Raw genomic sequence first — 27,998 nt, forward strand, 5'->3', positions numbered from 1 at the left:
ACCACTCGAGCCACACCCCTAGCCTTTATGTTTTTATTTTGTTTTTGAGATAGGAACTCTCTAACTTTACCGGGACTGGCCTCAAACTAGACAAAGTCCTGCCTCAACCTTCTGAGTAGCTGGGATTACAGGCTGGGTTCAATCCCTAGTACCACAAAACAAAACAAAAGAAAACAGAGATTCATTACTGTTTGCCAGGAGTGTGGATGAAGAGGTATAGCTCCTGCTTAGTTAGCATGCTAGAGGCCCTGGGTTCAAATAAATAAATACAAATTATGCAGGAGGAGGATATTTGCAGGTTATAGTCAAACATTGTGCCATTTTATAGAAGGCACTGGAACACCCTCAGATTTTTGCTATCTACCATGGTCCAGTCCTGGATCCACCGGGATTCTGGGGACTGGCTCCATGAAAGCTTCTATCATGGCAAAATGCTGAGTTTCTCAAGTTCTGAGATCCTGAGGGAACTGATTGGGACTTTAGGATTTTCGGATGTCATGATTGTAACCAAATATAGATACCGGAGGGAGAGGGGTGACTGGGGTTTGAACTTGGGGCTTTGCACTTGCAAAGCAGGCGCTCTACTGCTTGAGCCATACCTCCAGTCCATTTTGCTCTGGTTATTTTGGAGATGGGGTCTCGGGAACTATTTGCCCTGACTGACCTTGAACTGTTATCCTCCTAATCTCAGCCTCCCAAGTAACTAGGATCATAGGCGTGAACCCTGGCATCCACCATCCATCCTTATTTTGTGACTACAGGGCACCATGTTGCAAAGCGTTAACATTTCCAGGGGCAAAGGGTTAATGTTTTAGAGGCAATGCTGAGTGTTTAAGCAGATGGTTAAACAGTTCTGAGTTTCCAAAGCCCCTTCCAAAGCCCTAGGAATATCAAATCCTAAGGTTTAAGGGCCTGCAATTCTGGAGGTTCTAAGACTTTATAGTAAGAGCTGGCAGAATGACTCATGTGATAGATACACTGCCTAGCAAGTGTAAAACCCTGAATTCAATTTCCAGTACCACAAAAAACAAAGATTCTATAGTGATACATCTCTCAGGTTTCACTGATACCGTTCTAAGACAAAAAAAACAGAACGAGCAACCATCTAGGATGGCCTGAGATTAAGGATTTCAGAGGCAAAGAGAGGAAGGCTCAGTCACTCTGCCTCAAAGACTCAGGACCCAGATTTCTAACCAGAAATCCTAAAGGTTTAGAATGATAAAGTCCTAAGGATTTATATGCATTTGTTTGTTTCTATGGCTTTAGGATCCTAGGGGCCAGTGATTAAAACTTCTAAGGTTATGACCATAAAGTTCTATATTTCCAAACATCTTAATTTCTAAATGGCTCAGTTTTGAGCCAGGTGTAGCATGCCTGTAATCTCAGCACTCAGGAGCTAAGGCAGATGGATCACAAGTTCGAGGCCAACCTGGGCCACAAAGTGAGACCCTGTCTTAAAAACAAAAACAACAATGAAGGGTTGGGGTATATCCTTGCCTAGCATGCACAAGATCCTTAGTTCTCTCCCAGCACCAAAAGGAAAAAGTCTCAGTTTTGAAGAATGTTTGAGTACGACATTCCAAAGTCAGCTGAAGTCCAACTGTTCTGCGTTTGGGAGTCCCGAGGAAAATGCTTACAAAGTTCTGTGTTCTAAAGCAATCTGAGTTCACACCTGTAATCCCAGCATTTGGGAGGGTAAGGCAGGAGGATGGGGAGTTCGAGACCAGCCTACACTACCTAGGGAGTTGAAGCCACAGCCTAGGCTACTTAGCAAGACCTTGTTTCTAAGAAAGTGCTATTCATACAGCTCACAGCTGCGTTTGTCTATTTAAATTTAAATTAATTAAAAGAATAAAATGTTAAAACTGTCCCTTAAGTAGCACTAGCCACACTTCAAGTGCTCAGTAGCCACATTTACTAATGGTTACTATATTGGCCACCACATATACAGAACACTTCCATCAGAATGGAAAGTTCTATTGTGCAGAGCTGGTCTAAAGATACAAGTGGTGAGTGTCTGTAACTCTCCTCCACCCCACCTCTTGGCCATGGAGGTTCTCAGGCTCTAAGATGCACTGAGACCACCCCAGCACCCCCCTCCACTCCCCTCTGCCCACCCAGCCTTCCTCCAGGTACCTGCTAAGGCCTTGATCCGTGAGCACTCAAACAGCGAAGCGGCTGCAGTGGAGGCAGCCGTCGGCTCCCGCTCCCAGCCCCGATCTGGACTCTCCCAGCGGGCTGAAGGGTTGTTGTTGTTGAGGGCAGGCAACCCCTCCATGTTGTCCACTTCCCCTGGAACCTGTGCCATCAGGGAAGGTGAGGCCTGGGGGTTGGGGAGAGGTAGGTTAGGACTGGAACCAGGGCCTGAGCTCAGAGGACCCCACTTCTAACAGTGACTGGCTATGAGTCCTGAGCCCTCGCTGACCCTCGATTTCTTTGTCCTTCAAGTGGACATAATAAGAATGAATGATATTCACACTGACTACTTCAGAGGACTGTGGTAATGTACCTGACTTAATGCCTGACCTGGGGCAGCTGCCTTGCAAATAGTCACTGTATTATTATTACTATTAGAACAATAACATTGTCATCACAGAACTACGATGCAATAATTATAATGAACATGCATTGAGCACTTGGTGTTGCTCAGTACCTTACATGCATTCTCTTATTTAATTCTCACAAATTGAATTCCCCAGTGATCAGTTATTATAGGCCCATTTTGCGAAGGAGAAAATTGAGGCACAGAGTGTAATTCACTTGCCTGAGTTATACAGCTTTGGGTTTTTTTTGGGGGAAAGGGACAGAACTGGAGTTTGATCTCAGGGCCTTGTGCTTGTTAAATAAGCAAGCATTCTAACACTTGAGCCACACCCCCAGCCTTAGTTACACAGCCTGCAAGTAGCTAAGATTTAAATGCAGGCACTATGATAGAGTGGTTGTAATAATGGCCCCAATTCTTCACCATTGTAGTCACAGCCTTTGCCATATAACTCTTTAGTGTCCTCCAACTGTTCAGGTGGAAAAGGTATGAGTGTGTTGGGTGTCCCACTCTCTCTTGGGTTTAACCATGTGACTTGCTTTGGACAACAGAATTGGGCGGAAGTGCTGTCGTGCTAGCCTGGATGGTTAGACTCAAGAGACCTTGGGTGTTCCTGCTTATGCTCACCTTAGCCATAAGAAACATACGTGAACTAGGCCAGCTCCAGGGCCCTGGCCATTCCAGCCAAGGGTAACTAGAGTAGACAAGCCCCCCAAGGAACCCTAGTAGTGAGTGTGTCTATCAGAGATCAGAAGACCTGGGCAGCCAGTGCAAATTTGTCTCTTGAAAACCTATCCAAAAAAAGGGTGGGTGGAGTGGTTCAAGGTGTAGGTCCTGAGTTCAAACCCCAGACCTACAAAAAAAAAAAAAAAAGAACCCTATGTCAACAAATAAGACAGCATGATGGGCCCACACCTGTCTTCCCAGTGATGTGGGAAGTGTAGGGAGGAGGATCACAGTCCAAGGTTGGCCCAGGCAAAAATGAGAGACACTCTTGGAAAAATAACTAAAGCAAAAAGGACTAGGGGGAGGGGTGGCTCAAGTGGTAGCATATCTGCCTAGCAACTGTGAGGCCCTGAGTTCAAGCCCCAGTACCACCAAAACATAAAAATAAAAGACAGGAAAGAATGACACTCTCAAAAGACCCAGACAGTAGGAAGGCAGGTAGGGTCTGGGTTGTGGGCCAAGGTTAGTGGAAGTTATCCCTTTTGGTAAGCACACCAAAATCCACTGTTAGTCTTCTCTTCTTCCATAGAAAGCTGCAAGTAGTGACCTTGAACAAGTCACTTCTCCTCTCTGGTCCTCAGTCTGTTTAATCTATAAAAACTCCAGGGACGTTTGAAGATGAAATTAGTTAATAACAAAGGAACATGGTAATTTGTATATAGCAGGTCCTCAGTACATGTTCCTTGTCATTATTCTTTTTTTTTTTTCCTTGTGGAGCTGGTGAGATTGAACCCAGGGCCTCAGGAGGCTTGCCTGCTCTGTACCACTGAGCTACACCCCCAGTCTGCTATAATTCTTCATCTTTTGGTCACATATCTTAGTAAATCAAAATGCCTTTCTGGAGTCAGACAGAAATAAGTTCAAGTCTTGCCTTGTTCCTGCTCTATCTCTAACCTAGTATCTTTAACTTGGCCTCTCTGTGCCTCAGTTTCCTTTCCTGTTAAGCGGTGATCACAACTGTTCCCTCGATGGAGGCTACTTGGGGATGGGGAGGCGCTTAGCACTTGTCGAGCTCTCTGTCGGCGGGGCCGGGGAGCAGCTCTGGCCCTACGTGGGGATTGAATGGCGAAGTAAAAGGGGAGAAGGTGATGGGGGAGGTGGGAAGGGTGTCCTGCCCAGACCCCATCAAAGGCTGGCCGGACGCTGAAGGGCGGGTGGGATCGGATGCCTTAACCGTTCCAAAGCCGCCGTCTCTCTTCCTCTGCGGTCCAGTCACCGTGCGGAGGAGGAGGGACCTGGAAAGGACAAGGCCTGCGGGAAGACCCACGCATGGCTCGCAGGCAGGACTAGGATGGGGGTTGGGGGCTCATTCTACCTTCGACCCCTTGTGTTCACCCAGCTAGGGAGACCGGGGGACTCAGGCCGTGCCCACAGCCCCCCAGGGAGGATGCTAGGGCAGGTGGGAGATGCTGGGGAAGGAGCCATCGGCCGCAACGCCGCTCACCTGGGCCCGCGGCCGCCGGTGCTGCTGTCCCCGCTGCTCGCCGCGCCCGACAGCCCTCCCTGTCGGCGTCCGCGGCCCGGCCCGGCCCGGCCCGGCTCGGTCAGATCCGCATGCGCCGCCGCCGCCGCCGCCGCCGCCGCCGCCGCCGCGCCTCCCCCAGCCCGCGCCGCCGCGCTCCTCCGCGCGCCCCCGGGACCCCCTCCCGCCCGCCGGCCCCGCCGCCCCTGCCGCCTGCTGCGGCGCGGGCCCCCGCGCTGTCACACGCCGGGCCACGCGTGTGATGCACAGCTGCACCCACGAGGGGCAGAGGTAGCGTCACACACTCCCACACTGCCACACATACACTGGGTCACTTGCAACGTCACACACTCTCCACATCCACACACGGTGTCACTCCCTCGCATGGGGGTCACCCAGGGTCAAACCTTCAAACTGCCATACGCAGTCACACAGTGTTCCACACTGGAACAGTGTGTCACACATTATGACACACTCAAATAGGACACCACCCCCAATGTGGTATGACACACAATCATATGTGTCACACATTGTCGCACACTTCCAGGGCGTCACTGAGTGTCATATACTCACACATCATGCACATCTTCACAATCACAGTGTCATACACATTTAAACACTCGAACCTGTCACCCAGGCACGCATCCTGCACTGTTACACACTCATACATCACAGCCACGGCAAATCACAAAGAGCATCGCAACAGTAACTCCCATAGCCACACACTCAAATGGAATCAGTGTTCACATACTCTTACATGACACGTGGTGTACACCACTGTCACAATCTAAAACCTCACACGTGTCCCACATTCATGCCATATCACACAAGCTGGCATTCAGTGTCACCCACAGTGTCAGCGCAAAGTCACAAAAGAGTAGCACCAAATGCTAACCACACGTGGAATCACCCAGAGTCACACTGTAACACAAATGATGACACAAGGTATCACCCACAATCGATCTCTCTTTTGTGGTTACTTAGGGTCACACACTCGCAGTTACACAGTGTCACACCCCAACAACTACACTGTCCTCCCTCATTTGTCCTCTTGTTTGTTGGAGGAAGCCCTGGAAGTTAGTGCAAGGGCCACCTCGGACCCCTAGCGCGGGGAGAGGGTGCGTAAGCTAGAAGAGCCCGGTGGGCGTGGCTTCCCGTCCAGCCTTGCCCATCCCATGTGGCTGGAGCGTGGAGGCGGGGCACTGAGTGACAACTTCTCTGGCTCCGCCCACTCTCGCCCTCCCCAGAAGATGGAGGCGTGGTTTCCAAGTCTAAGAGGCGGTCCGAGAGTGTGGTGCTGGGCAGTGAGGAAACGCAAGCAGGCTCCAGCCCCGCCCACTTGTGTTCTTCCCAGAGGGAGGCGTGGTCTACTTGGCCCCTCCCTTTGACCCAAACCAGGGGTGGGGCCTGAGGCGGGGCTCTCAGACAAGGCTCCGCCCCGTCCCTCGGATTAAAGAAGTGCAGAAAGCACGCCCAGCAGCCATTGGGTTCCCGCGTCGCATACTTAGGACCCCGCAGCATGGCTGTTAAGAAGATCGCGATCTTCGGTGCCACCGGCAAGACTGGGCTCACCACCCTGGCGCAGGCGGTACAAGCAGGCATGAGCCGGGACGGGGTCGGGGATATCACGGGATATACCCGCAGAGCGTTAAGAAGGGGCGTCATGAGGCCGGGCTGAGGCTGGTTGGGGCCATCAGTGTCTCAGCCAGGTGTATGAAGATTCAGGGAGCAAAGCAAGTGACCACGGAGGCCGAAATGGGGGAAGCCATGGGATTCAGTTTTAAGTGCGTCCAAGGCACATAAAACTGAAAGTGGCCATGGGAACCTGGGGGACCCCAGTGGCTCAGTTATGTGTAACCCCAGGGCTATCATGAAATGTGGTGGTTGTGATTGTAGTTGTGGTTGTTGTTGGCACACTCAGAGAGAGTTTCAGCTCGCCGCCCAGCAGTGCCCTCCTCTCTACCCGTGTGAAATCCGGGCAGCCCTCATGTGGACGGGGAACTAGTGTTTTCCCACTTGACAGATGAGAAACAGAGAGTGACTTGCCCAACATCACACAGCTGGTAAGCGGCAGCTCTGGACTTTGAACGCAGTTCGTGCTCTTAGGAACAACAAAAAAAGGTCATGGGATTTTGGCTTGGACACCCAAGCTGGAAATTGAAAAGGTTACTGTGGCAGGTTGCTGTGAGCACCTAATGGAAAGAGATCACAGAGACAAGAGTAAAGATTCGGGGACACTCGTCCTGGGAATGTCAGTAAGGACTGAAAATTTGGAGTGGTCATGACCCAAGAGCCCATAAGAATGCAGGGTCCCCCAGTGTCCTCTGCTCCTCACTCCAGAGTTTACCACCGCCCAACTGGGTCTGGGACTTCCAGATATAGGGTCCCACCCCAGTTAGTCTTGGTGACTCTGAAGATATTGACTATCTGAGTGTCCCATAAGGGTGGAGGCCACCAGAACACCACTTTTTGTTGTTGTTGTTGTTGGGACTGGGGTTTGAATTCAGGATTTCACACTTGGAAAGAAAGTGCTCTACCGCTTGAGCCACACCTCCAGTCCATTTTGCTCTGGTTATTTTAGGAGATAGGGTCTTGTGAACTATTTGCCTGGGCTGGCCTTGAACTCCTGATCTCAGCCTTTCAAGTAGCTAGGATTACAGGCATGAAACACTGGTGCTTGGCTTTTTTTTTTTTTTCGAGACAGGGTCTCCCCATCTCCCCATGTAGGTGAGTCTGACCTCAAAAATCACAATCCTCCTATCTCAGCCTCCCAAGTACTGGGATTACAGGTGAGCACTACTGAGCCCGGGTTGAAAAGTCTTTCTGGAAGTTCCTTTTCAGGCAGGCTGGACTCTTTCCTGGGGACTTTGTGAGGATCATGACTTACGGGGAGGAGAGACAGTCCTGGGCCTCCCAGTAAAAATGAACTTGCTGATAAGCATTTCCCCCGCGGCAGTGGAGAAGGAAAAAGAAGTTGAGAAGTGCTGAATCACCCTGAGTATCTGGATTCCGCGTGACTATTTTCACCTTAATCCCCAATTCCAAGGGTTTCACTTGCCCACCCTGCTGGTCACAGCTGGGACTGCACCCAGGGGGATGTGGAGGGTGGGGGGAGCCTAGGGGAGGCCCTGCTTTTTCTGGGAGTCTGAAAGGTTTCCCCTGCCCCTATCAGAATCGGGAAGGGCTTGGATAAATTGGATTTTTTTTTTTTTTACCCCAGTGTGATTCTGTAGGGCCAGAGTCCTGACAGGCATGGACTCCATGCCAGCCAGCCCGAATTCAAGAAGCCAGGTCTGCCACTTACCACTTCTCTCTAGAACTGTGTGTAAAGTGAGAATGAAGCTAGCAGTCCTTGCCCTGGGGCACTTAGGATGAGATACTGTGTAGTAAGCCCTCCTTGGCTAATTGAACTATACCCTTGAATGCTGTAGGCTATGGATAAGACTCACTTAGGTAAAATTTTTACTTTTTCTACCTACGTGCTGTGTGACCTTGGCCCAGTTACCTAAAATTGTGTCAGTATCCCCATCCTTGAAACAGACATGCCGAGCACGGTGGTACACGTCTGTAATTCCAGCTACTTGGGAGGCAGAGGTAGAGCAAAGTTAGTGAGATCCTATCTCAAAAATAAAATAAAAACAAAAGAGCTAAAGGTGTGGCTCAAGTGGTAAAGTCCTCAATCGCTCCAGGGCTCTGGGTTCCATACCCCAGTACCACAAAAAAAAAAAAAAAAAAAAAAAAGGCATAATAACTACCTTGTGGAGTTGCTGGAATCTGTATTTTTCAAACTGAGGGTCACATGAGTTGTGAAATATACTTAATTGGTCACAACAGTATCAAAATGTATTACATGTTAAATATTGGTTTGATGAAGCTAATTCAGATTATATGAATATCTATGGATTTGTGTGCACTGGTTCAGGCAGCGAAATCTATTTTGTATCCAGGGTTGAGATAAAAAAAGCTCAAGGGGTTGGACTGGAGGTGTGCCTCAAGCAGTAGAGTCCCTGAGTTCGAGCCCCAGTCCCACAAAAAAAAAAAAGCTCAAGGAACTGGAGGAGTGGCTCAAGTGACAGAGTGCCTGCCTAGCAAGCACGAGGTGCTGAGTTCAAACCCCAGTACCACCAAAAAAAGAAAAATGTTTAAAAAGGCATCACCTTGACAACTTACTCTCAAATTCAGGGTAAATATATATAAATGTGTAAGTGTATTTATGCAAATGTATATAAATGTGCATATTACAATTATATATCTATGTAGAGAAGGATAAAGCAAATATGAAGAATCTGGATCTTGCAACTTCTCTATAGGTCTGAATTTATTCAAAAATAAAAAATTAACTGAGCCAGGACAAGCACTTGTGGCTCACACTTATAATCCTAGCTACTTGAGAGTCTGAGATAAGGAGGATCGAGGTTTGAAGCCAACTCAGGCAAATATTTTTCAAGACTTCCATCTCCAAAATAACCAAAGCAAAAAAAACAAAAAAAAGGATTTGAGGTGTGGCTCAAGTGGTACATGTCCTGCTTTGCAAGCACAAGGCCCTGACTTCAAATCCCAGTCCCACCAAAAAAAAAAAAAAAAATTAACCGAGTGGGGCTTGGTGGTACAGCCTGTAAGGGACTTTTTTTTTTTTTTTAATAAAAGGGGTATGGAAATACATAATAAATGCTCTTGCTTTTTTTTTTTTTTTTTTGAGGTACTGGGGTTTGAACTCAGGGACTTCACCTTGAGCCACTCCACTGGCCCTATTTTTTGATGGGTTTTTTTGAGATAGGGTCTCACAAACAATTTGCCTGGGCTGGCTTTGAATCTCGATCCTCCTGATCTCTGCCTCCTGAGTAGCTGGGATTACAGACATGAGCCACTGGTGCCCAGCATGCTCTTGCTTTTTATAAAGGGTAGATCTGAGAGTCTGTGACTTGGTGTGTAACTACTAGCCACTAGGTGACTTATAAACAACAGAAACTTATTTTGCATGGTTCTGGAGGCTGTGAAGTCCAAGATCAAGGCGCTGCTGGTGTCTGATAAGGGCCAGCTTCCACACATCACACCACTGACTCCGTCCTTGCATGCTGGGAACTGCTTGCTCACTCTCTGGGGTGTCTTTAGTAAGGGCACCATTCTCATTCATGAATACGGAACTTTGCTGGGCATGATGGGGCACACCTATAATCCCAGCATTTGGGAGGCAAAGGCAGGAGGAGCTTGAGTTCGTCAGCCTGGGCTACATAATGAGACCCTGTCTCAAAAACAAAACAAACCAACAGAAAGAACAGAACAGCAAATTTTTGTGTTGGGTATTTTTGAGATACAGTCTCTCAAACTATTTGCCTAGGCTGGCCTTGAACCGAGATCCTCCTGATCTCTGCCTCCCGAGTGGCTAGGATTACAAGCACCCAGCTAAGCCCCCACTTTGCTAATTAGTTTCAGCATGAGTTGAGGGAGGGGATGTAAACATTCAGACCCTAGCAACATGTTTGCCAAAAAAATATTCATAGAGTAAAGGAGAGTTTTTAACAAATGAAGTGGCAGTGCCTGCCTTGGCTCCCTGCAAGTCCCCACAACTCTCTGAGGTTTTGTCATTCTTTTAGGAAAAGAAATCACAGAGGTTTTACATGCTTCGTGCTGTGATCTCATTTCAGAGTTGAGGAAGCTGAGGTCCCATCAACAAAAATGTCCCATGAGGTTCCTCAGCCAGTAAATAGCAGGGTCAATTTGAAAACCACTTCCATAGCACTCAGGAGGTTGAGTTAGAAGAACCAAAAGTTCAAGGTCAGCCTGGGCTACATAGCAAGACCCTGTCTCCATACAGCCTGAACTCTCAAGTTTGTAAAGGGTCAGGGAGGTGGTGATGAATATGTCACAGTCCCTGGACTCACAGGGCTCTTGGTTTTCTCCAGGTCAGCCAGGAGAGCCACAGCAGAGGAAGTGTAAGTGACTGGGGGCAGGGATGTTTCAGGCAGAGGGCATAGCACGTGCAAAGTCCCGGAGGCAGGAAAGAGCTTGGTGTGTTTGAGGAACTGAAAGAAGTGCTAGAGAAAGGAGAGACTCAATCCTCTGCCTCCCTTTGCACCCCCACCAGGCTGTGGTGAGGGTGTGGCTTCACTGCCGGGCGTAGGGGGTTCACCAGGGGAGGAGTCTGAGCAGGGAGGCACTCAGACATAACTGGCAAGCACAAAGCTCTAGGCGCTTGAGGAATCTGGAGAGAAGGAGGCAGAACAGGACCCTGGAGCCTAGGGAAGACCCAGGGAAGGGACCAGGAAGGAGAGAGACTCAGACTAATCCAGGCCAGGGAATAAAATTGTGAGATGATTAAAAGGCATAAAATAATAGCGAGTAACCAGTACCAGGCACTGTGCCAGGCACTACCCTAAACTTCTGGTTAATCTGTCTCAGGGTTTTGTTTTTGTTTGTTTGTTTGTAGTACTGGGGATCAACCCCAGGGCCTTGTGTAAGAAACCTGTTACCTAATTACAGCCCCAGCCCTACTTTTGCATTTGGTTTAGTTTGGTTTTTTTGGTCTCATTACGTAGTCCCGGTTGGCCTTGAACTCAATATATAACCTAAACTGGTCTAAAACTCTGGATCCTCCTGCCTCTGCCTCCCAAATATGGGGATTGCAGGCCTGCACCACCAGAACCTGCTGCTTTTTCTTTTCTTTTTTTTTTTTTTTTTTGGTGGTACTGGGATTTGAACTCAGGGCTTCACACTTATGAGGCAAGTGCTCTACCACAACCTCAGGCCACACCCACAGCTCTGGTTATTTTGGAGCTTTTTCCTAGGCTGGCCTGAACCTTGATGCTGCTGTTAGGTTTCCTACTATTGCTGGAGACATTGGTTGAGATGGGGTCTTGCTACCTTTTTTTGCCCATGTTGGCCTCAAACCGCAATCCTTCTGATCTCAGCCTCCCAAGCAGCTAGGATTATAGGCATGAGCCACCGGTACTCAGCTTGCTTTTGCATTTTTAATAACAACTCTGTTGAGCTATAATTCACATACTGTACAATTCACCCATTTAAAAATACAGTTCAGTGGTTCTCAGCATATTTACAGAGTTATGCAAATAGTATCATAATTGTTTTAGAATGTTTTCATCATTCCAGAAGGAAGTCCCTAGAAGTCACTCCCCACCCCCATTTTCCAGCCCATTTACCTACTTCCTGTTGGTGTAGATTTGCCTATTCTGGATATTTCCTGTTAATGGAATGATTCGATATTGGTTGACTTAGGGAAAAAAGTACTTAGCTAGACATCGTGGCTCAGGCCTGCAATCCCAGCTACTCAGGAGGCAGAGGCAGAGATTGGAAGATTGAGGTTCGAAGCCAGCCTGGGCAAAAAGTTCTCAAGACCCCATCTCAAGCAATAAAAAGCTGGACACAGTAGTGTACACTGTCATCCCATCTACATGGGAAGCATAAATGGGCAGATCACAGTCCAGGCCAGCCCAGGGAAAAAAAACATCGAGACCCTTTCTCCAAAATAATCAGAGTAAAAAGGGCTGGAGCGTAGCTCAAGCAGTGGAGCTCCTGCCTGAAATCACAAGGCCCTGAATTCAAACCCCAGTACTGCAAACAAAACAAAACAAAAACAAAAACTCAAAGTTCATCTAATGTTGCAGCACGTATCAGTATGTCATTCTTTTCTTTCTTTTTTTTTTTAATTTTTGGTGGGGGGCATTTGAACTCAAGGTTTCATGCTTGCAAGCAGGTGCTTTTTTGCTTGAACCATACTTCTAGTCCATTTTGCTCTGGCTATTTTGGAGATAGAGTCTCAGAAACTATTTGCTTGGGGCTGGCCTCGAACCTCAATCCTCCCGATCTCAGCCTCTCAAGTAGCTAGAATTACAGGCGTGAGCCATGGGTACCCAGCTTCTCATTCCTTTTTATTGCCAAGTGGCATTCATTGTGTAGATAGCACATTTTAGTTATCCATTAAGCGGTCAGTGGATATTATGAAAATGCTACTGTAAACATTCATGTGCAAGTTTTGGGGTGGAAATAGGTTTTCATTTCTCTTGGGTCTGTGTCTAAGAGTGGATTTGCTCCTAGACACACAATATGCTCTGCTTAGTCGTTTGAAGAACTGCCACACTGTTTTGGAAAGAAGCACATCAGTCAACATGGCCCCGAGCACCGCACGGAGGTCCCTTTCCCCATGAGCACGCCAATGCTTAGGTCTGTCTCGATGGTTGTAGTGCTCGTAATAGGTGTGTAGGGTTTTTGTTTGTTTGTTTGTTTGTTTGCAGTACTGGGGTTTGAACTCAGGGTCTTCACCTTGAGCCACTCCACCAGCCCAATTTTTTGTGAAGGGTTTTTCAAAATAAGGTTTCACGAACTATTTGCCCAGGGTTGGCTTCGAACCACGATCCTCCTGATCTCTGCCTCCTGAGTAGCTAGGATTACAGGCGTGAGCCACCAGCACCTGGCCCAGAACCTGTATTTTTACTTTCTTTTTGTTGTTGTTGTTGGAGGTATTGGAATATGAACTCAGGGCCTTGCACTTGCCACGAAAATGCTCTATCACTTGAGCCATGCCTCCAGTCCTTTTTGCTTTTAGTTATTTCTTGAATAGGGTCTCACTTTTATGCTCTGGCCAACCTTGATTGAGATCCTCCTATTTACGCTTCTTTATAGCTGGGATGACAGGCACGAACTACCCTGCCCATCTTTTTTATTGAGTGAGATGGGGTCTTTAGAATTCCTCCCCACTAGCTGATCTCAACTACAATCCACCCTATCTCTGCTTCCTGAGTAGCTAGGATTACAGGGGTAAGTCACTGTGCCTGGCTCCAATTTACTTAGTTTTCCTTCTCTTTCTTTTTTTGGTACTGGGGCTTGAACTCAGGGCCTATCCCTTGAGCTACTCCACCAGCCCTTTTTTGTGAAGGATTTTTACAAAATAGGGTCTCAAAGCTATTTGTCCAGGCTGGCTTCAAACCTCAATCCTCCTGATCTCTGCTTCCTGAGTAGCTAGGATTACAGGTGTGAGCCATCGGCGCCTGGCTTATTTTTCCTTTTCTTGCTTGTGCTTTTGGTATTGTAGCTAAGAAACCATCACCTAATCTAAAGTCATAAAGATTTATGACTGTGTTTCTTCCAAAATTATATAGGCTTTGCTTACATTTAGATCTTAAATCATTTTGAGCTAATTTTTTATATGTGTTGTGAGGTAGGAATCCAAATTCACATCTCTTACCTGTGGCTGTCCAGTTGTCTTAGCACCATTGTTCAAAACACTATTCTTTCTTAGCACCCTTGTCGAAAGTCAACTGACTACATTAAGCTTTTACTTTTTTTTTTTTTTTTTGGCGGTCCTAACACTTTGAACTCAGGGCCTCACACTCGGTAAGTGCTCTACCACTGGAGCCACTCCACCAGCCCTACACTAAGCTTTTAGATATGTAATTTAAACCCACAACAACCCTGTAAATTTGAGACTATTATTAGTGTCACCTTAAGGCTTGGGGGCGTGGCTCAAGTGGTAGAGCATGAAGCCCTGAGTTCAAAGTCCAATACCACCCCTTCCCCCCACCCCAAAAAAAAGAAAAAAAGCCGGGCCTCATTTTGTCCTTTCCCTGCCCCACCATCAGCTACTTCGCTAAGGCGTGCTGGTTGGCTCAGTGAGTTTGAGCTACTATAACAGAACGCCATAGACTGAGTGGCTTAAGTAGCAGATAGTTTTTCTCACAGTTGTGGAGGCTGAGAAAGTCCAAGGTCAAGACACCAGCAGGTTCAGTCCCTGCTGAGGAGCAATTTCTGGTCTTGCAGTTGGCTGCTTTCTGTGCTCTGGGATGGTGGAGGGAGAGACAGATCTCTGGTCTGTCTTCCTTTTCTTATAAGAACACTAATCACATAATGGGGACCTCACCCTCCTCAAAGTCATTCACCTCCCTAAAGCCCCACCTCCAAACACAACAGGGGGTTATGTTTTCAACATATAAAGGGAGGGGGAATGTCACAAACATCCAGCCCATAACAGATAATCTGTCATTTTATTTTTAAAATACCACCATTACCATACACTGAAACACCAACGTCCTTTACCACTGTTTATTTATTTTATCTGGCAGTACTAGGGATCGAATCCAGGGCCTTGTACATACTAGGCAAACACTTAACCACTGAGCTACATCCCCAGCTCCTTTGCCACTGTTTAAAACAAAAGAAGAAATATGTCCATGGTGAACTTTAATATTTGTGTGTGTGGTTTGGAGGGGGAAGAAATAGAACTGTCCACCTGTTTGTTTACAGAGCTGGGGATGGAACCCAGGGTTGGCAAGTGCTTGACCCCAGAGCTACATCCCCTGCCTTCAAAATCCTAAGGACCACGAGGGTGGAGATGGGCCTCCAGAAGCAAGGCCAGGCGCAGGGTCTGGGACCAGTTCCAGAATCAGTCAGTCTTTGGGAGCTTGGTCCTTCTACTTCCCCTAGGACCATGGGTGATGACATAAAGCAGTGACTTACCAGGCATTATCCCTTTCCTTGCTGGAAGGTGGGGAAGTCTGGGGCAGGGAGAGGCCCGTGGAGGTCGCTGTATGGTTTATTTGTGGATCAGCATAAAAGCATCACCCTAGTTTAAGAACTAGCTGGACATCAACCACGGGTTTACTAGCAAAAAATGTTTTAAGAGGGCTGGGTGCGTGGCTCAAAGCAATAGAATACCTGTCTAGCAAGTGCAAAGCCTTGAGTTCAAACCCCAGCACTGCAAAAAAAAAAAAAAGCAAACTCGATATTGATAATCAAGTAGAATTATTGTATTCCACATGTAAAACAAACAAAAAATGTTCGAAGCTCACTGTCAGAGCAGGGGATCTGGCGGATGGATTTAAGAGTTCATGGGACCTTCCAGGACTCAGGAGTGCCATCCCACAAGCCCGCTGACCCGCTGCTCTGCTCCTCTTTGCCCACAGGTTACGAAGTGACCGTGCTGGTGCGAGACTCCGCCAGGCTGCCGTCGGAGGGCCCCCAGCCGGCCCACGTGGTAGTGGGTGACGTTCTGCGGGCAGCTGATGTGGACAAGACGGTTGCCGGGCAGGATGCTGTCATTGTGCTGCTGGGCACTGGCAGTGACCTCAGTACTGAGCCCCCCCTCTGCCCACGGCCCACCCCTCCACTTCGGCCCCCAGCACCGCCCCCACCCCCAGCCCCACCCCTGCCGCTGCCACCACCACCGCCCACCAGTGACAGCCGCTCTCTGTCTTCTCTAAGGTCCCACTACAGTGATGTCCGAGGGTGCCCGAAACATTGTGGCAGCCATGAAAGCTCATGGAGTGGACAAGGTCGTGGCCTGCACCTCGGGTGGGTGGTGGGGTCATGGAGGTGGGGCTGAACTGGAGGGTGGGTACTGGGCAGGCAACCGAGGGCTCTCTGAGAGGTGATATTGAAGACACTCCAAGTTACTGTGCATTTACTGAGCACCAGGTGTGTGCCCTAACCTTGCTGGGTGATTCCAGGGACATAGGGCTGAACAATGCAGGCCTGGACAGGGCCCACAGAGGAGACAGAAGTGGTGAACAGATCTGGGACTGAGCTGACATCCCAGATAAGCAGGGCCAGGATGGAGGAGGCACAGTGGGGGATGGGGAGAGGTGTCAGAGCCAGGATAGGAGAAGCAAAGGATCCTGGGAGAAATAAGGGAGCCCAGAGGAAGCCAGAGAGAGGTGAGTGGGACTTCCCTGAGGAAGTCGTAGAGGTGTGGTATACACCAGCTCACTACCTTCCTGGAGCCCCCAGTTATGGAGAGATTAAAGAAACAGGTGCCCTCCGGGGCTGGGAATGTAGAGCGCTTGCCTAGCATGTGTGAGGCCCTAGTTCCATTCCCAAACCAGAAAAAATGAAAAGCTGCCCTGAGTTATCTAAAAGGAAGACCACCGTGTCCAGCAGGAGCAGTTAGTGCCAGCAGCATCTATTGAGTGCTTATTAGGGATGAAAGCCTCATAGCCTTCCTTTGCATAGGGCTCAAGTGTAGCTCAAGTGGTAGAGTGGCTGCCTAGCAAGCACAAAGTCCTGAGTTCAAATCCTAGTACTGCCAAGAATTCCTTTGCATATAAAATACAGTAGGTGCACAGCAAGGCTAATGGGTCACTTGCCTGGGTTCACACTGCTGTGGCCAGCAGAGTGAGAGGTATGCCAGGCTATCTCCACAGGGAAGACTACATGGTGGCAGTAACCATGCAGGTGGCACAGGGGCAGTAAGAGCAAAGTCATGGAGGCCAGATCTAGATGAAGAGCAGGAAGCAAAACCATTTATGGTGATTTTCCCTCAACCTTTAAAGTGGAAAACTAATCCCAAACCTACAAAAAAAAAAATTAACCCAGGCTGCTCTGGAACTTGGGATCTTCCTGCCTCAGCCTCCCAAGTGCTGGGATTACAGCTGTGCATTCCTGGCTTTCAATTTTTATTGTAAAAATTTTCAAACAAAAATAGAAAGAATAGTAGAATGAACACCTGTATTCCTGCCTTAACTCAAAAATTGTTGATGTTTATCACAATTGATTTATCTACACTCACATGCATATACAAACTTTTCCTAAACTATTTGATGTGGAGTTTCAGGCCCAGGGACCTCTTCAGAAATTCCTTTGCAAGGAGGAGGAGGGAAGAGGAGGGAGAACTTCCTCTTCTAGAACATAGTACTGTCGTCACACCTGAGGAAAGAACTCTAGGTCTCTAACAGCCCCTAGTTATTAAGAGTAGCTTCCTTCCTTATTCAAGTTTTACTTGAGGCCCTGAGTTCAAACCCCAGTGCCACCAAAAAAAAAAAAAAAAAGGCTGGTGGAGTGGCTCAAGTGGTAAAAGTGCCTGCCTAGCAAGTTTTAATGTCAAAGATTAGAAAGACCCTGTCCTAAGAGCATAGAGTACAATCCATTGTAGTTTGGGAAGTTTGGGTTTTTTTTTTTTTTTTGGTGGAACTAGGGTTTGAACCCAGGGCTTCCCACTTACAGGTGCTCTACCGTGTGAGCCACACCCCCCAGCCCATTTTTCTCTGGTTATTTTGGAGATAGGGTCTCTCAAACTATTTGCCTGGGCTGGCCTTGAACTGAGATCCTTCCAATCTCAGTCTTCCAAGTAGCTAGGATTGCAGGCGTGAGCCACGGGTGCCTGGCTGCAAAGGTTATTTTGAAAGAGGTGCCTGAGGGCTGGCAGAGTGGCTCAAGTTGTAGAGCACCTGACTAACAAGCATGAGGCCCTGAGTTCTAACTCCAGTGCTGCCAGAAAAAAAAAGACGAAGAAGAGGAAGATTCTTAGAAATAAACCCAGAATATAGCTAGTGTGGTGTCACATACCTGTAATCCCATCTAGATTGCAAGAAGATGGTGAGTTTGAGACTAGCCTGGTCTATGTAGTGAGACCCCTCTCAAAATGAAACAAAACAACAGCAATAACCTAGAGTGTTGGTATCCAGTACTGCCAAAAAAAGAAAAAAAAAAAAAAAGGCCTGGCAATGTGATTCCAATGACAGATCTTGCCTCACGTGCACAGGATCCTGGGTTCCATCCCAAGTACCGTTAAAAAAACACAAGAGTGAGAAACAGAGCAGATCTGAGACTGCGGCTGCAGACCAGAGGCTGCCGCAATGCAGAATGAAGAGGTTGTACCCCAAGGCCCTGTGGCATTGAGCCTCCACCTCATGCCCTGAACCTCAGTTTTCTCATTTGTAAACAGGGAATCCTGCTGTAGTGAATTAATGACATCACAGTGACCAGCGAGTGAGTTTGTTTTGTGCCAGACCTTGTCGTAACCACCAGCATTAACTCCAACTTTTTTTTTTGGTGCTGTGTCTAGAACCTAGGGCCTTATGCACACACCATACCACTGAGCTACACCCTCAGCCCCAACACCAGCACGTACATCATCCCAGTTTACACATGGAGATACAGGCAGCTGGCCAATGTGTAGACCCAGAATTTGAGCCTCTCTGCAGCACACGCTTTTATCTATCCAAACTGCTCCTAACACATTTAGCATAGTTGGGACATGGTAAGAATTCTATAAAGGTGAGCTCCTGTTCTAGTTTAGCCAAGGCTAAGTAATGTCTTCAAGAAATATATGCTAAGCCTGGCACCAGTGGCTCACACCTACAATCCTAGATACTCAGGAGGCAGAGATCAGGAGGAGCTCTGTTTGAAGCCAGCCTGGGCAAATAGTTTGTGATACGTTATCTTGAAAAACCCTTCACAAAAATCTGGTGCAGTGACTCAAGGTGAAGGCCCTGAATTCAAGCCCCACTACTGAAAAAAAAGAAGAAGAAGAACTATTTGCTGAGCACCTGCAGAGGTCCAGGCCCCTTGAGGACTGGGAATGGGGAAGGTAAAATGATAGACAAAGTTGCTGCCACGTAGAGCCTCCTAGTAGGAGAGAGAGATAGTAAGTTAGGTCCAGGGGTAACAGTGGCATTGATGGCACAAAAGGCTGCTAGAGAAAACACCAGGCAGGGTAAGGGATTGTCTAAGCTGGGGTGGGGTACAATTTATTTATGTACTTTTATTGGCAGAATTGGGGATTGGACTCAGGGCCTCAAGATTGCTAGACAAGCACTGTACCACTTGAGCCAAGCCCCCAGTGCTTTTGCTTTTTAGTTTGTTTTTCAGATAGTCTCATAAGTTTTCCCAAGCCAGCCTCAGACCTCGATTCTCTTACCTCCTTCTCCTGAATAGCTGGGATTATAGGTGTGTACCACCATGCCCAGCCTTGGGTGCAATTTGAAATAGGATGGTTAGGGGAAGATGTACCAAGAGGTGACCTTTGAACAAAGTGAACAAAGTCTGCAAGCAAAAGAAGGAGTCATGAGAGAGAACTTCATTGGGATGGAGGGATCAGCAATTGCAAAAGCTGTGAGGCTCAGTGTGGCTGCACAGAGCAATTGAAGAAGAGCAGGCTGGGCTGTGATGTCAGAGAGCTAGTGGGGCCAGATCAGGTGGAAGTGACCATGGTGAGAACCTGGCTTTTTTTTTTTTTCTTTTCTTTTCTTTTTTTGTGGTGCTGGGGGTAGAACCTAGGGCCTTGCATGTGGTAAACAAGTGCTCTACCCCAGCCCTTGGTCTCGCTATGCAGCTCAGGCTGGCCTCAAACTTCAATCCTCCTTTCTGTGCCCTCTGAGTGCTGGAATTATAGATGTGCACCACCACACCTGGTGATGACTTGGCTTTGACTCTGAGTGAGATGAGAAACCACCAATAACACCCCACTCGGGTGTTCACACGCTTCCTCTGGCTGTAAGGTTGTGGGGCAAGGGCAAGAGGTCACAGTGCACAGGACCAAGTGAGAGAGAAGGGGGTCAGATTTAGAACTGGCGTGATCTGCTGGCTGTTCTGTGGAGTGAGAGAAGTGGCCAGAGTGACCCTTGTTGTGGCAGCTGAAAGGCAGTGCTGAACTACTGAAGGATTCTGTCCTGCCACCTAGACAGGACAGCCCAGCCTGACCCTGCCATGTATTCCCCACCGTGCAGCCTTCCTGCTATGGGACCCAACAAAGGTGCCCCCACGCCTGCAGGACGTGACTGACGACCACATCCGGATGCACAAGGTGCTGCAGGAGTCAGGTTTGAAGTACGTGGCTGTGATGCCGCCACACATAGGTGAGTGGGATGGGGACCCAGGGATACTCTTGCCACCAGCCTGTTCCCTCATGCCCTCTGGAGGGATCTGTGGGCCTTCTCTGGTCACCCTAAAATTGTAAACACTGAGCCAGGCTTGATGGCTCATGCCAGTAATCTGAACACTCAGGAGGCTGAGGTAGGAGGATCAAAAGGTCAAGGCCAGCCTGGGCTACCTAGCAAGCCCTTGTCTGAAAGAACAAACCAAGAAATACAAGCTCTTCACATTTTAGATTTTTCTGGCTGTCTTCTTACAAATTCCGATCAAACATTTGGGACAGGAATGCCACATGGATGACGCTGTGTGCTTTTTCCAGGCTGTTTCTGGTCATACTATGTTTGGTCCCTAAGTTTATTGGTCTCTTTCAGTTCAGTCAGATTTTTTTCCTTTTATTTTTGGTAAGGTGCTGGGATTTGAACTCAGGACTTTGAGCTTGCTAGGCAGGAGCTCTACCACTTGAGCCACACTCCAGCCTTGATATTTTTGTTTATTTATTTACTTATTTATTTTTGAGACAGGGTCTTACTATGTAGTTTCCAGGCTGGCCTTGACCTCTCAATCTTCCTGTCTCAGCCTACTGAGTGCTGGGATCACAGGCATTCCTCACCATGCATGGCTCAGATATTTTTAATTACCATAGTGCAGCCATCAGATGTCCTCTTAACAGCCACCTATGCCTGTCCATTCTCCCCACTATGAAAGACCTAGGTGGAGCCAAGAGCAAAGCTTAGTGAGAGAGGACCCGCCTTGCACGCCCAAGGCCCTGGGTTCCATCACTGAAAAAAAAGAACAAGTTCTTGAGACCCCTGTCTCCAAAATACTCAGAGCAAAATGGACTAGAGGTGTGGTTCAAGCCACAAGTGCAAAGCTCTGAGTTCAAACCCCAGTCCCACCAAAAAATTCTCAAAACTCAACAGTTAAAACAGAAGTAATCAAATTAGAAAAAAATGGATAAAAGTTAGCAAGAGATACTCCACTACAGAGAATGCACAAATGTCAAATACTATCAACTTAATTGGCCATGTGGAGAATGCAAATTAAAGCCACCATGAAACACTACTTCACATGTACCAAACTGGCCCACAACAGAAAATCAACAGGGATTTGTGGAATAGCTAGGCACCTGCTGCTTAGCTGCTAAGTGAAGGACACACATAGGTACCCTGGGAAGGGCTTTCCGTGGTCACCTGTTGAGGGAGCAGAAGGATATCTACTGCTGGAAATGGTGGTGCACACCTGTAATTCAACCACTCCAAAGACTGAGGCAGATCATCTGGACCAGGTGCCTATGGCTCACGCCTATAATCCTAGTTCCTTAGGAGGCTGAGATCTGGAGGATCATAGCTGGAGGCCAGCCCCAACAAATAGTTTGCAAGACCCCATCTCCAAAATCACCAGAGTGAAAAACAGACTGGAGATGTGGCTCAAGCAGTAAAGCGCAGGCTTTGGAAGCTAGAAGCCCTGAGTTCAAACTCGTGACACACACACAAAAAAGAACATCTGCTTCACCCATCCCCTCTGTCATTACCTCACAGGGGACCAGCCGCTAACTGGGGCCTACACAGTGACACTGGATGGACGAGGGCCCTCAAGGGTCATCTCCAAACATGACCTGGGCCACTTCATGTTGCACTGCCTTACCACCGATGAGTACAATGGTCACAGCACCTATCCATCCCACCAGTACGACTAGAACCCTGGCCTTGTCTAGGAGGATAACAGGTTGAGAAATGAGCCACAAAGGGGGAGCAATAAATCTTGAACCAAGAGCTTCAAATTATTAGAGGACCTAACTTTGACTCTGTCTCGACCTGTGAAAATTGCAATGTCTCTGTCTCTGTGTGTGGTGTTCATTCATTTATTCGTTCATTTATAAGTTTATTTAGTCCCTTGTCTATGCCCAGCCCTGTGCTGAGAGCCAGTGGTGGCCATGGTAGCCATGAGCCACCACTTTCCCAGTTCTCACAATTCAGTGGGTGAGAGAGCCCCGCCCCTGACAGTGACAACCCAGAATGGCCAGGGCTCCTTTGCAGGAAGCACGTAGTGCTTGAGGAGCAAAAGGGGCTTTATGGAAGAGGAGTGTATGTCCAATCTGAAACCTGTTTTGATAAGAATGAACCAAGAGAAGGTTTTGGAGTCCCAGCAGAAGAAACATGAGCAAAGGCCAGGGAGCCAGAAAGGTCTCAGCTCCTCTGAAGAGTTGAAATCTGTCTGTCCCCTACAGTAAATAGTGCTGCTGTTCTGAGGTGAGGCGAAGACGGCTGACTAAGAAAATGGTCCATGGAGCAGTAATGCAGTTATTGTAAAAAGTAGAGCTTTTGTCTGAGGTTTTACGGCAAGGAAGTTGAAAATCAGGTTTGTTTTTTAATTTATTTGTTTTGCTGATGCCGGCATTTGCTAGGCAAGCACTCTACCACTGGCCCTGGCTCGAGATGGTTTCCATGAGCTGCAGCATAGGAATTGGGGTAATTAAGTTTAAAGAGCCTGAGTCCATTCATTCTCATTGTTGACTGCTTGCTATGGACCTGGCATGTTTTTTTGGGTAGATATCTTTCAGGAGATGAGGTAGGAAAGAAAACAGGCAAAACTCGCCGTGGTCCTTCTTGCCGGGCTACTGGAGCCATTTTAGAAAAGCTATTCTAAGCTACTTGGGAGGATGAGATCAGGAGGATCGCGGTTCAAGGCCAGCCCAGGTAAATACTTCCTGAATGGAGTGGAGGTATGGCCCAAGCGGTAGCGCGCCTGTTTTGCAACATGAAATCCTAAGTTCAAACCCCAATCCCACCAAAAAAACCCCAAAAAACTAAAAGTGAACGTAAAGTGCAAGGAGGGCGGCACAGAGCAGATCTGGAAATGCTTTGTGGCAAAGGTAAGGAGTTTAAACCGGGCCTGGTGGCACGTCTACAATCCTAGGACACAAGGGCTTTGGCAGGAAGATCGGGAGAGGCCAGCCTCAGCTACATAGAGACCCTGTCTCAAAAAAAAGAGAGCCGGGCCCTTGGTGGCTCACGCCTGTAATTCTAGCTACCCAGGAGGCAGAGATCAGGAGAATCCCGGATCAAAGCCAGCCCTGGCAAATAGTTCGTGAGAAGCTATCTCGAAAAACCCATCACAAAAAAGAGTTGGTGGAGTGGCTTGAGATGTAGGCCTTGAGCTCAAACTCCAGTACAGCGGAAAAAAAAAAAAGGTAAGGAGTTTGGACTTTGTCTCCAGGGCAATGTGAAGCCATGAATAGTTCCCAGCAGCAGAAAGGGTATCCAGAGAGTGGGAAGACGGGCTCCAGAGGAATCCAGGAGGGACCACCAGACTACGCGCTGAGAAAGGATTAAAAGGGGTCTCCGACCTGGTGTGTTGCGGGGGCGGGGGGGGGGGCGGGAGACAGGACAGAGGAGAGGCGGGGCCGCGGTCGTCCAGGCAACGGAGGCCGCGCCAAACTACTGGCTAAACTACTTAATGCGCCATCTCAGGGAACCCCGGGGGCGTGGCCTCCGCCAGCTGCCCAGCCCCTCCCTCCTGAAAAGCGAGGGAGGCGGTACGGGATGGGTGGGGCTATCCGGTCTTCCTCCGAGATGGCGTTCAGAACTGGTCTAAAGGGGTCTCAGAGATCAATGGTGACCACTTCGAAGCACGGACCCTCGCAGAGATGAGGGAAGTGGTCCTGCCTGTCCCGCCACCGTCCTCCCTAGAGACGAAGCCCTGCCCCTGACGAGTCAAAATCCTTTAAATGGTCCCGGGCGCTGGGGAATTGCGGGCAAGTCGGGCGGTGCCTGGCGTCCGGCGATGGCTCCGCCCAGCCAATCGGCGCCCCTCAGCGGGCAAGACTCCAGCCAATCGCGGCTTGCGGCTCGGCTCGGGGGCGGAGCTGAGTGGCCTTAGGCCAGATCGAGAGGCCCCGGGAAGGAGGTGAGCGAAGTCTCTACTCTGTACTGGTGGGTCGCAGTGCCGCAGACATTCCAGAAGGTGGTCATTGCGAACCTGGCAGTTGAGGTAGGCGTGGCCGCCTGATTTGGGGCTTACCTTGGGGTGGGTTGGAGCGCCCCCGAAATTGGCAGAGGCGGGGTGTGGGCTGGAGTGGAGGACGCTGATTAAGGGTGGACTGATGGGGTTTGGAGGTCTGGAGGAACAGCGACTGAGCTTGAAATCCAGGGCGGAGGGCAAGGCAGGATTTTTTTTTTTTAAGTGGAGGGAGTTTAAAACTGCGACACGAGGTGTTTGGAGACGCGAGAGAACGCAGGGAAGAAACTTGGGGCAGAGAATCTGAAAGTTAGGACAGTTTGGAACTCCCGAACGAGCTGAATTAGGAGCTCCATCGTGTTCTGGAAATGGTGTGAGAAGTTTAAGGCTGGGCTCCCGAGCACTTGGAGAAGCCAGAGAAGACTCTTAGACTCCAAGACGCCGCTGCGGGGAGAGCCGAGTGAAATGTTCGGTTCTTGGGGCCGGACGGGAACTTTGGAGGTGGTCTAGAGACGTTAGAAAGCCTGGAGAATAAGGAAGCATATCGGAGAGCATTTGTCGTCTTTGAGCGACGTGACGGGACCTGGGGCTCTGGACCCGAGTTTTGGGGGAAAATTCCTTCTGGAATGGTAGAGACCGGGAGAAAGCAGTTTTAGAGCTGGAGTCGGGTGGGGGAGGGGTGCTCCGGGCGTGGAGCTCAGACCCGCCGCCCCGGAGGCAATGGAGGGCGGGGCTCGGCTGGCGCCCGGCAGCTGGACGTCCGGGTTCCCTTCCCCCACCATCCCGGGCCCCTCTGCGCATGTCCTGAGGGAGGGCGGGGGAGTTTCGTCCGGTTGGCAAGCAGGGCCCTCTGGGAATTGTAGTAGTGCTCGACGTCAGTGCATGTACCTGGCGGCTGTGAGTCCACATTTCCCAGGAAGCCATGGGGCAAACTGGGGCGTTCCTGGGTGCTGAATAGAGACACAGGGAGGGGGCGGGCCTGTGGAATGCCGAAGTCTGGTTGGGTGGCTGGCTGGGGGCGGGTTTGCGTTAGTTGCCTTCTAGCAAGTTTTTTTCTGGGGCGCGCTTTGGGGGAATTTGAAGACGCGGATGGAAGGAATGAGGAAGGTCCCTTCCCTGCTTTTGGGAGCACTCCCAGTTAGTGTTGGAAGAAGGCAAGAACAGAAATATCCTCCCTGTAAAAAAAAAAAAATATTGACAGGTAGATGCTCTAATAGGGCTCTGGGTGGCAGGAATGTAGTAGGAATTCAATAAAATTATTGACCAAATACATAGTAATTAACTCTTGTTTAGTACTTCCTGTGTTCTGTGGCTGTGCATATTACATGTGAGGATCTCCTTGGCGATGTGGCTTGAAGTATTTTTACAATCCCCATTTTACAGATGAAGAAACTGGGGACCAGAGAGGTGACACCACGTCACTTCCCAAAATTACACAGCTGAGCAGTGGCCAAAGGCAGAATTCAAACCCAGGATTCCCTCATTTTGATGCAGGACTCTGTACTCTACACTTGTGTGGTGGGTGACACGTTTGAAAAAAATTACTGTGGAGGAATAGTTTTAAGACCATAGAGACTTGAGTTAGGATCCTTATTTTGGAAATTAGCTTGATTGAAGCCAATCTACATTTAAGTCCACATGTTGGTGGTGGTGGTTTTTTTGTCTTTTTGTGAGACAGGTTTGAACTCAGAGCTTCACTCCGAAAAGCAGGCACTCTACCACTTGAGCCACACACATTCCCAGTCCATTTTGCTCTGGTTGTTTTGGAGATAGGATCTTGCAAACTAGTTCCCTGGGCTTGCCTCTAACCTCAATCCTCCTGATCTCGGTCTCCCAAGTAGCTAGGATTATTGGCATGATGAGCCACAGGTGCCCGGCCACATCTTGTATTCTTAATTGAATGCAAGGCCTTGTAGGATTCAGACTTTATGCATTTTATGTAGATGAGTACGCAGAGGTTCTGATCATTAAAAATCACCCATAACTATATAAGCCTGCCTGAGGAGGGGGGATCTGAAAGCCCTTGTGCCTGACTGTCCTCTCATCTCTCTGCAGGGCATCATGGTGGGAGGGGTGAAGAGGAAACACTCAGATTTGGAAGAGGAGGAGGAGACTGAGAAGTGGGACTGGAGTCCAGCTGGCCTTCAGAGCTCCCAGCAAGCCCTGCTGCGCATCTCCTTAGACAAAGTCCAGCGCAGCCTGGGCCCCCGATCCCCCAGCCTCCTCAGGCACGTCCTCATCCACAACACCCTGCAACAGCTTCAGGCTGCCATTCGCCTGGCTCCAGCACCTGCCCTGCCCCCAGAGCCTCTCTTTCTGGGCGAGGAGGATTTCTCGCTGTCCACCACCATCGGTTCTATCCTTAGGGAGCTAGAGACCTCCGTGGATGAGACAGAACCACCCCAGAATCCAGTGGCTGCCCCAGGCTTCCAGAATGAAGTACTGCCCCAACCTGATCCAGTCTTCTTAGAAGCTCTGAGCTCTCGGTACCTGGGAGACTCTGGCCTGGATGACTTCTTTATGGACATTGACACATCTGTAGTGGAAAAGGAGCCTGCACTGGCCTCCCCGGAGCCACCACACAGCCTCTTCTGTGCCCCGGGGTCCTGGGAGTGGAATGAACTGGATCACATTATGGAAATCATTCTGGGGTCCTAAAAGTGGGATCAGGGATCCCTCCTGGAGTCAGCCTCAGCAGACCTAATCCCTGGATGGGACTGGTTGTGTGTGTGTGTGTGTGTGTGTGTGTGTGTGTGTCTGTCTGTCTGTCTGTCTGTCTTGGTGGGGGCTCTCAACAATGACTGGCCTCCTTCCATCCCATTTCAGGGTTCCACGAACTCTTGCATGTGTGTCTGTCTGGTTACCACAGCCTTCTGTGAAGGTGGATGCTCCTGAATTAATTTATCTCCAGATGCCTTATTGAGACTCTGTTACTGGGAGTCTGATTCTCTACGTCTACGTTTCTTCTGCCTTCAGTTCCCACTCCCCTAGTGACCACAGGGGCCTCAGGGAAGATCAAGCTGGGCCTGTCAAAGGGTGACAGCTGTGTGATACCAGGCTGCTCTGGAAACCCATGTTCTGCCTATTTAGGGAGGAGGAGGGGCTGGTCTCTTCCTCCCCCACCGGCTGAACCCCACTTCCTCGGCAGGGCCCCAGTCCCAACAGCCTCCTGATTCATAACCAGGCCGGACCACGTGCAATAAGGGTGGAAACCAAACTGCTTCATGCCGAATTATTTAAATGAAAGGCAGGGTTTGTGGTGGCTTTTTTTTTTTTTTTGGATTTTTTTGTAATTTTTTTTTTTTTTTAATAAAAATATTTTGGAAGAAGCAGTGTTGCCTTAAATTTGTAAATTCACTGGAGTGATTGGAAGGACCTGGTAAGTTTCTTAGGCATTGTCCTCTTTCCCTGCCAAAGGTGGAGCAGGTGTCACATTGTATATAACAGTTACTGAGTGCTTGTTAAGAGTACTATTGTACCCATTTTATTTGAATTAAATCCTTTAATCCTCAGGGTTATGTAGAAATAGATACTTATTATTATATTTTACATAGGAAAACCCTGGACGCGGAGTATAAGAGTGATAAACGTTTGCATAGCATGTCTTAGACTCTGGGTTTGGCCCCACAGCACTGCAAAATGCAAGACGTAAATTCTTTTAAATGCAGAAGTTGAGAGAGGGCAAGTCACTTGCTCAGGGTCACACAGCAAGGA

General features: G+C 48.7%; 3 protein-coding genes across 7 annotated transcripts in view; 2 read left to right on the plus strand and 1 right to left on the minus strand.

Moving 5' to 3' along the window:
* The window catches only part of Sptbn4 (spectrin beta, non-erythrocytic 4), a 75,601-nt gene extending 70,785 nt beyond the window's left edge, over positions 1-4,816 (minus strand). For both annotated transcript variants that reach the window (XR_012442493.1, XM_020166916.2), the window contains exons 1-2: positions 4,713-4,816; positions 2,137-2,323 (exon numbers count right to left, since the gene is read on the minus strand). Coding sequence is in view for 1 of the 2 variants with exons in the window: in XM_020166916.2 (XP_020022505.2) it covers positions 2,137-2,308 (172 nt within the window). In the remaining variant the exon portion in view is untranslated. The remainder of the gene's footprint in view (positions 1-2,136; positions 2,324-4,712) is intronic.
* A 1,351-nt stretch (positions 4,817-6,167) lies between these two features.
* Blvrb (biliverdin reductase B) lies at positions 6,168-22,110 on the plus strand. 2 transcript variants are annotated; one of them, XM_020166954.2, is made up of 5 exons: positions 6,168-6,318; positions 15,644-15,808; positions 15,942-16,031; positions 20,183-20,311; positions 21,866-22,110. In XM_020166954.2, exons 3-5 carry the CDS (start codon positions 15,956-15,958, stop codon positions 22,021-22,023), a joined length of 363 nt encoding a protein of 120 aa, XP_020022543.1. In that variant the 5' UTR covers positions 6,168-6,318; positions 15,644-15,808; positions 15,942-15,955; the 3' UTR covers positions 22,024-22,110. The 2 variants fall into 2 exon arrangements, with proteins under 2 accessions (XP_020022543.1, XP_020022542.1); XM_020166953.2 differs by having other exon boundaries at positions 6,169-6,328.
* Positions 22,111-23,757: 1,647 nt separating this feature from the next.
* Positions 23,758-27,607, plus strand: Sertad3 (SERTA domain containing 3). 3 transcript variants are annotated; one of them, XM_074057131.1, is made up of 3 exons: positions 23,759-24,317; positions 25,668-25,802; positions 26,340-27,606. In XM_074057131.1, the coding sequence occupies exons 2-3, from the start codon at positions 25,773-25,775 to the stop codon at positions 26,940-26,942; spliced, it is 633 nt and encodes a 210-aa protein (XP_073913232.1). In that variant the 5' UTR covers positions 23,759-24,317; positions 25,668-25,772; the 3' UTR covers positions 26,943-27,606. The 3 variants fall into 3 exon arrangements, with proteins under 3 accessions (XP_073913233.1, XP_073913232.1, XP_020022504.1); XM_074057132.1 differs by lacking the exon at positions 25,668-25,802 and having other exon boundaries at positions 23,758-24,233; positions 26,340-27,607; XM_020166915.2 differs by lacking the exon at positions 25,668-25,802 and having other exon boundaries at positions 23,762-24,317; positions 26,340-27,605.
* The last annotated feature ends 391 nt before the right edge of the window (positions 27,608-27,998 follow it).

Source organism: Castor canadensis, chromosome 16 (genome assembly GCF_047511655.1).
Source record: "Castor canadensis chromosome 16, mCasCan1.hap1v2, whole genome shotgun sequence".
Classification (NCBI taxonomy): Eukaryota; Metazoa; Chordata; class Mammalia; order Rodentia; family Castoridae; genus Castor; species Castor canadensis.

Excerpts from the sequence above, each read along its gene's own strand:
- Sertad3 (XM_074057131.1), top strand. The coding sequence starts at position 25,773 with ATGCAGGACTCTGTACTCTACACTTGTGTG. Across the intron at positions 25,803-26,339 it reads CTGTACTCTACACTTGTGTG|GGCATCATGGTGGGAGGGGT; the intron begins GTGGGTGACACG and ends ATCTCTCTGCAG.
- Blvrb (XM_020166953.2), top strand. The coding sequence starts at position 6,250 with ATGGCTGTTAAGAAGATCGCGATCTTCGGTGCCACCGGCAAGACTGGG. Across the intron at positions 6,329-15,643 it reads GGCGCAGGCGGTACAAGCAG|GTTACGAAGTGACCGTGCTG; the intron begins GCATGAGCCGGG and ends CTTTGCCCACAG. Across the intron at positions 15,809-15,941 it reads GGGCACTGGCAGTGACCTCA|GTCCCACTACAGTGATGTCC; the intron begins GTACTGAGCCCC and ends GTCTTCTCTAAG.